Source organism: Vigna unguiculata, chromosome 8 (assembly GCF_004118075.2).
Source record: "Vigna unguiculata cultivar IT97K-499-35 chromosome 8, ASM411807v1, whole genome shotgun sequence".
Lineage (NCBI taxonomy): Eukaryota > Viridiplantae > Streptophyta > Magnoliopsida > Fabales > Fabaceae > Vigna > Vigna unguiculata.
The window spans coordinates 907879-916007 of record NC_040286.1 but is presented as its reverse complement, the minus strand read 5'-3'; the positions used below and the strand labels follow the sequence as shown (position 1 = coordinate 916007).

Here is an 8129-nt window from a genome sequence, read left to right as displayed (position 1 = left end):
CCTTTCTATTTTGTTTCAATATGAGATCATGTTTCATATGTTTTCTTAATTTTGTTTATAGTTTAACTCCTTTTAGGTTCACCTTATATTGCTTTAAGCCAGTTTTATATCAATACCTATAATATATGTATATTGCTTTAAGCTTCTCTATTATCGATATCTATAATATATGTAGCCCTACTAAGAGAATAATAAATTGTAACTTTTTGTAAATGAGTTTTAATACTGGTGCTCTACTTTTATTATATTCATTTTTTACCCATAAAATAAAATTAACATTAAATTTTGAAAATGACATACTAATCAATCATTTTAGAAGTGAAAAAACAATAACTAAATATGAAAATCAATAAAATTACCTACACTGAAAACATAATAACAAAGCCTTAATAATAAACACATTTTAAAAAATGTATTATAAATATTTATATATTTATACATAGTTGCCTAATGCATTAATAATGAAGTAAAGCGTTTCAACTGTTTGGTTTATTATTAATAATGCATACATAACACGTTACACAAAATGTGGATCTCCAAACCTAACGGATGAATTAAGACAACGACGTTACCTTCAGCTTCCGTCAATTGTAGAGTGTAGTTGGCCATTCATTTATATGCCTTCTTTCACTTCTTAAGTTTTAGGGTATAAAGAACAGAATATTCACCCAACTTTTCTTTTTTTTTCTTCATTTTTCTTTTCCACACTCTTATTATGATATTTTTCGTATATATTTCAATGGGTTCAGCAAAAATTTTAATTAAATTCGAAACTGTTCCAATCATATCGGAATTGATAGAAATTGGTCCCAACAATGCTCAAAGGGATTTTGGTTTAGAGTATTTATTTTGATTGTGCTACATTTATAAAATTTATTGGGTTAGATTTATTGTTTGGCTAAACTTAGGAAAACAAGAAAATTAAGATATCAATATTCCAAAGATTAGAATTAGAATGACACCACTTTTGTCATATTTCCTCCTTAATTACTTCATTTTTCTTCCATAGAAGGTAGAAAATCCTTATTATTATTTTTTTCAAATTAAAGTAACCTTTTGCTAATTTTAAGATTGTTCAATAGTTACTTCAACAACAATAACGATCTAACGCCTTCAGTTTGTCATGTTAAGAATTTAAGGTAAATGATTAGTCTATTATTAATAAAGAAATATTATAAACGTGTTATCTTAAATTTTTGGATTGAAAATGATATTTGATTTTTTATGATATTTTTTTTTTCAAAAAGTTCTTATAATTATATCAACGTTGATGATTTATCTTAATAATGGTACAACTATAATATACAGTAAGTGAAAAATCTTAAAAGTTTAAGGATTTTTTTTTATTTAAAGTCTTCCTTTTCAAAAACCAATTACTTTACGATTTTTAATTGAAAACTGTATCATGAATTCTTGATCAGTACACATCTCATTCTTACAAAATCTTTTCCATTTCTTTTTTAAAAAATAATATTTTAACCTATTTTTTTGAGCTATTTTTAACCTATTGTTTCAATCATTATTAGATCATTTTTTTTTATTTTTTTTAATAATATGATGTGATGATCTAATGGTGATTGAAATAATGAATTAAAAATTGATAAAAAAAGTGAATTAAAGTATCACTACCTTTTTTTTTAATAACTTATCATTTTCTAAAGAAAAAATTTTGTTTGATATTATGATTTGACATCTCAAAGATAAAATAATCTCCATAAAATTTAACTTTTAAAAAAAAAATGAATAATAAATAAGAATAATATTAAATAATAATAAAAAAAAGTAATGTCAAAATATCTGTCTTTTACCAAGTAATCTGTGGATATAATGTTTGCTTTTTCACATTAGTAATTTTGTTATTAACATATGGCTCTTGAATCAACTTCAATTATAATTGCAAAACCATGAATTGCATATGGAACTCATAACATAACTAGAAAACTCTAGAAACCTGTTGAAAAAAAAAAGGTCATAATTGTTGTGCAGCACAGTAAAAAGGTTCACAATTGACAGCAGAGAATAGAACAGTTCCAGTGGAAGCTGGGTATTATTAACAATCATAGACATTTTTGGAAAAGTCAAGGATGAATAGCTTCATCACATGAAAACAAAAAGATCACTGAAATTCTACATTAATATAAGGAACAGATCAATAGAATTGTGACACAAAACCCAAATAATTATCATGCTACACCTACCATTCACTGTACTTATATTATTAAAAAAGTTTAAGATAAAATTAAATAATACTGGTGATGTTTGTGCACCCTAATTCTATTTAGAAAAGTGAGGTGAAATTTTTATTTGAGATTTGAAACGTGACACTCTTTGATTGGAGAGACAATAGAAAATTCCCATCTTAGACTATTAAGGTTTCTAAAAATCAACAAAACTAAATCTTAAAAAACTCTTTGAGGTTGTTTCCATCTCCAACGAAAGTAGTATATTTTCTTTCTCTTTTGAGGAAAAAATCTACAGCAAGAAGAAGAAGAAGTGAACGAGTGAGTGAGTGAGTGGGTGAGTTATGACGATTTGACCATATTTATGCATCTCAATCACTTCCCACTTTTCATAAGCATTACACAACTAAACCCCACGCTTCCTTTATTCTCCTTCTTCTCAAAACTTCACTTCATTCTCTCACACAAAAAAAAAAAAAATCAAACCTTTAAACCATGAAGATCCAATGCGACGTGTGTAACAAACACGATGCATCGGTCTTTTGCACCGCCGATGAAGCCGTCCTCTGCGACGGCTGCGACCACCGCATCCACCACGCCAACAAACTCGCCTCCAAACACCAACGTTTCTCTCTTCTTCGACCCAAACAACACCCTCTCTGCGATGTTTGTCAGGTACAAAAATGCTAAAACAAAAACAAAAATGCAAAAAAAAAAAAAGAAACTTTTTTTGTTCAGATATTTGAAATTGTTGAAGATGGTTTCTTTTTGTAGGAGAGAAGAGCCTTCACGTTCTGTCAGCAAGATAGGGCGATTCTGTGCAGAGAGTGTGACGTGTCGATTCACTCTGCGAACGAACACACCCTTAAGCATGATAGGTTCCTTCTCACTGGTGTGAAACTTTCTGCTTCTTCTTCATCGCAGGAAACCCCTTCTCCTTCAAACTCTGCCCCTGATTCTCTTTTTCACGTTTCGAATCAAAAAACAATACCTTTATCTTCCACCGTGAGTAAGGTTGGTGTTGAAGCAATGGGTTCCGCAAGTGCTAGCAGCATATCGGAGTATCTGATAGAGACTCTTCCTGGGTGGCAGGTTGAAGACTTTCTCGATTCATATTCTGTTGCCTTTGGTTTCTCCAAGGTTTCCACTTTCCTCCTTTCTCTCTTCTTTCGATCATCCAAATCCATTCATTCATCTATTCTATTACATTGAAAACATAAAAATGGTATGTTTTCTGTGATGGATCATTTGGGTAATACTATACACTTTGATGTGATACTACATATGTTACCGGAAGAAATTTCAATTCTGATAGTATTTCTAAAATTGTTATGCTGAATAAGTGAAAACATTAAAAGGGTTTATGAAACTGCATGAAAAAATTGTTTTTTTTTTTGTTGGATCTGAGATTTGATGAACTGCAGAGTGATGAAGCGTTGCCACGGTTTGATGGTGACATGGAGAGTCATCTGGGTTCTTTCTCAACAGAGAACGTGGGAATATGGGTTCCTCAAGCGCCGCCACCTCTTCTGAGTTCTTCACAGATGAACAGAGTGATTGGTCAAAACGAAACCAACAACATCAAAGGTAGCAGCAGATCGAGGTTGAAGGATGATAATTTCACTGTGCCACAGATTAGTCCTCAGTCAAATTCCAAGAGAGGAAGGTTTCTGTGGTAGAAACAAAAGAAGCCTCAGTTTCCATATCTCATGAGCAAGAACAACCTCTTTCTTTTGTTTTGTTCTTAGGTTACTCTGTCAATGTTTTTAATTTAGTTCTGTGTTCTTCCTCCTTCATCTTTCCCTGCTGGTTTTTTGGTTTTTGATGAATCTGTGTAACTTTCTGCTGGTGATTGTAAATACAAACTTTTCCAAATGCATGTTATTTTTGACACATGTTTAGAAGGGAAAAAGTGTTATATGCAGAGAGAATGTAATGTAAGACATCTCCATCATCTCATACATTTTAAGACCATAATTGAAAGAAAAAAAAAAGTAATAAATTTGTTTTACCCACTAATATATAAGATATTTTGAAAATCATAAAAAGACACTGAAAATACTTGTATGGTTTTGTGTAAGTTGAAGACAGTGATAAGTATGGAAAGTTGGTGGTAGTGAGAGTGTGTTCTTAGTAGTGTTGAAGGAGAAGATGATTGCAGAGATGAAGATGATTTGATGGTGATGGAATTGGGTAAAAGATAAAGACAGAGAGAAGGGTCACGTTTGGTGAAAAGGGTTTGAATGGATGGCACTCAACATAGAAAATTCATTTGTAGGAGCAATTGTACCTTCTTTTTTTGTTACCATCTCCAAATGGAATTGTCTTTCAGTTACCTTTTTCTTTCTTATTTATTTTTTTTACTTAAATATATTTTTGTTCTTTTAACTTTTAATAAAAATTGAAATTAATTTTTTTTTTAAATTTTGATTCAATTTAATTTTTCAATTTTAGTAATATTTGAATTTTAATTTAATTTTGTTAAATTTATTTAACGTTTCAAATACGTTTCATAATAGTATTTGAGTTATTTATATCATTTGAAAATTTTCATCTCAACATTAGTTGAATATTAGTTAAGAAATACATTCTAAATATCAAATAAATTTAACAAAATTTAGTTAAAATGACTAAATTCAAATATTTTTAAAATTAAAAAATTAAATTAGATTCAAATTTCAAAAAAGAACTAATTTCAATTTTTACAACAAATGAAATATTATTGAAAAAACATAAACATATCTCAGTCCTCTTATTTTGTTGTATGTTGTATTTTGTATTTTATATGGTTTATTAATCTTTAAAGTTTGACTTTCAAGCTTTAGTTCGATATATTTATCTATTTGCAGTCTAATTTTTTTTAAGTTATCTTAGTATTTTAATAATACATCTTATTACCCGATCCAAACTATTTGATCAAAGTTGGAATAATTCTATTTCGAAGAGACATGTACACTAAAATAATTTGATCCAAACAAAATACATTAAAACATACTATTACTTTTATGAATAATAAACATATATAATATAATCAATTAAGATGTGACTCATATAATTACAGGTCATTGATATTTTAAATACTTCATCAGTTGTTTCAATATTTAATGTCTATGTACGGTTTATTTTCGTGAAAATAAAAAACAAAAAAAAGGTCAGATATTTCTTTTATATCTATTCTCACCTCTTCTTTTATGCTATCAAACTGTACATTTTCTACTATTATCTGATTTTTCTTTTGGGTTTTCCTGTCTTAAATTTTTTTAATGAATCGTTTTAAATAAAATATACTTACAAAATGAGAATAATATTTACTATAAATTTCAAAAATATTTGTTGTTTAGTTAAATAAATTGTATATAAATTAAACAGAATTTCTTAGACAAATAAACCTTTTAGTACATAATTATTTTTATATATATGAAATTCACTTTAAAATAATATATATGTGGACATAAATAAAGTGATTAAAAATGTTGGAGAGAGCTAATCCTGAAATTATTAATCTATAATTATTGATGAGAAAATAATAAAAGAGATTCTAAAAAAACTTAAATAGTTTATTTTGTAAGAATGTTGTAGAAGATTGAAATCCGTGCATGTGGACACAATCTGACTTCTTGTATCTGCCATGCCTGCTCTGCTCCAACGTCTCAGGACAATCATTACTGTATTGATGGTACCATAAATAACGCAATGCCCAAACCCTAAATTTTCAACTTTTATTAAATTCACTATTTTTATGCTGTCAAACAATATTATTTAATAAACTGTAAAAAGGGTATAATATAATCCATAATAAAATTGTCAATTTCTTCTCCAAGGTAGCCATAGATATTTATATCATATGGTCAGAGAACTTTAGATCAAGAACTAACTTAATCATATCTATTGGCGGAAGAAAATACAAGTTTTGATGGAAGATGCACAATCTTTTGCAATTTAGTTTTTATTTGGGTTAAGTAAGTAAAAGGATTTAATATTACATGGGATGGGAAGATACAAGAAAATATAGCATTAAAAGTGATTGAAATTATTTTTCAATCTAAAGTCTTAATTTCTAATCACTAGTATTTCTTTTACCATTGTTGTTCTTAACGGAACACATATACTTAAAATTTTTGTTAGAAAGACTTTTGATATAGGGATCATACTATCTCAGAACCATCAAATTTGATACTATTGTTAGGTCTTTAGAGAAGAAAGTTCACTCAAAAATACAATATCAATAAGACCCAAGTCCAATTACATCAATGATTGACACCACTTTCAACTTAAAACCCTAAAATCTTAAAGCAATGAGTTTAAGAATTTTAATCCTTATATAATATTTTACTTTGTTATTTATACCTAACATAAGACTTAGACTCACACTTGAATTTCCAACTCTGTTAAATTATCTAATCGTTCTCACAAAAATGCAAATAAGAAGTGTGGAGAGCCACTTTTCTAAGTTCAAATCTATATAAAAGAATCATACTATCGTTAATTCAAAATTTGTAAGATAATAGATTTATAATTTTTTATTCTTTCAAAAAATGATAACTAAAAAGATACAATACCAATAAAACATAATCATACTTTCGTAACAGATAGACACTACCACCGTTTCAACACAAAATTTTAAAGACAATAAATTTATAATTTTTTACTCTCACATAATTTTTAATATCCTTTCGACTTCAAACTCAGACTTACTTAAATTTTGAAACACAAAATTATATGAAAAGTACAAACTGAACCAAGAGTCTAAACTAGATGTTAACATAATTTCCTACGTTACAGATGCAATACACATAGTTATAATCTTGATGAACACAATTTTGAAGTTGTATCCACCTTAAATCATTGGGAAGAAATAAAAATAAAAATGAGTTGAACATATTTGAAGAAGAAGTATAGGTATAGGGTAAATGTCAAGGTCGACGACGACAATGAGCCTTGCACATATGTAGACAATCATAGAAACAAGGTCCACCACAGTGAAGAGGACAATCCAACCTCATACCTCCGCACCTTGTTCTTCCCATGCATTCTGCAAACTCTCCCATTATATACTCTTTTCCATTTCCATGTCTATGTTTATGTCTATGTCTTCCTTCCCCTCCACAACCCCATTTCCACCATCCACCTCCTCCACCACCCCACCCCCATCCACTCCCTCCTCCACCGCCGCCGCCGCCACCACCACCTCCCCCACCACCCCATCCCCATCTAAACCCTCCACCACCTCCTCCTCCTCCTCCTCCACCTCTATAATTATCTTTGCTTGTGTTGAACAAAACTTCATTCAAGGAAGCATTGTGTTTTCCTTTTGGTTCATGGTTTTCACCTTCATGATGTGAGAGAGTTGCTATAGTAGTGCCATTTTTCACCTCTTCACCTCTATGGCCAACCATTGTCGCTACAAGAAGTAAGAAGAGAATCCGAAAATTTCTCAAAGGCACCATCTTTTCTTCTGATAGACAAAGAAAAAGGGAATGTTAAATATGTAGTGTGGTTTGTTTGTGACTGTTCAATATATGTTGTTCCATCAACAGGTCCACACTTGAGAGGATCTGCGTATAAAAAACTAGAAAACACTTTAGGTAGTAAAAATTGAGATGACTTAGTATTCACTTTGTCCCCACAGCCAAATATCTTGTTCAAAAACTTCATCTCTTTGCTTCGGCTTGTTTCTCTAATCATATTCTGCCACATTTGCCCCATTCTCCAATGGAGTGGAGATATTTCCAAATCCCTCAAAACATACACTGCGATGCTTAACGATTATTTAACTATTAAATTTTGGTAACTTTTTTTTACAATTTTAGATGATATTTTTTAAATGATTTTATATTTTTCATTTTTTTATTCTCAATATTTTAAAACCACTTAAAAAATATAATCTTGTGTTATAAAAAAAAATTATCAAAATTTAGTAATCAAAATATCATTCTCCTTAATTAAAAG

The 8129-nt window shown here is 29.4% G+C and overlaps 2 protein-coding genes across 2 annotated transcripts; one reads left to right on the top strand and one right to left on the bottom strand.

Moving 5' to 3' along the window:
• Positions 1-2426: 2426 nt before the first annotated feature.
• LOC114193280 (B-box zinc finger protein 21) lies at positions 2427-4092 on the top strand. The gene is made up of 3 exons (XM_028083010.1): positions 2427-2855; positions 2955-3320; positions 3605-4092. The coding sequence occupies exons 1-3, from the start codon at positions 2676-2678 to the stop codon at positions 3857-3859; spliced, it is 801 nt and encodes a 266-aa protein (XP_027938811.1). The 5' UTR covers positions 2427-2675; the 3' UTR covers positions 3860-4092.
• Positions 4093-6901: 2809 nt separating this feature from the next.
• Positions 6902-7576, bottom strand: LOC114194206 (glycine-rich RNA-binding protein 1-like). Its single transcript, XM_028084315.1, has one exon. It carries the CDS (start codon positions 7574-7576, stop codon positions 7094-7096), a length of 483 nt encoding a protein of 160 aa, XP_027940116.1. The 3' UTR covers positions 6902-7093.
• Between the last annotated feature and the right edge of the window lie 553 nt (positions 7577-8129).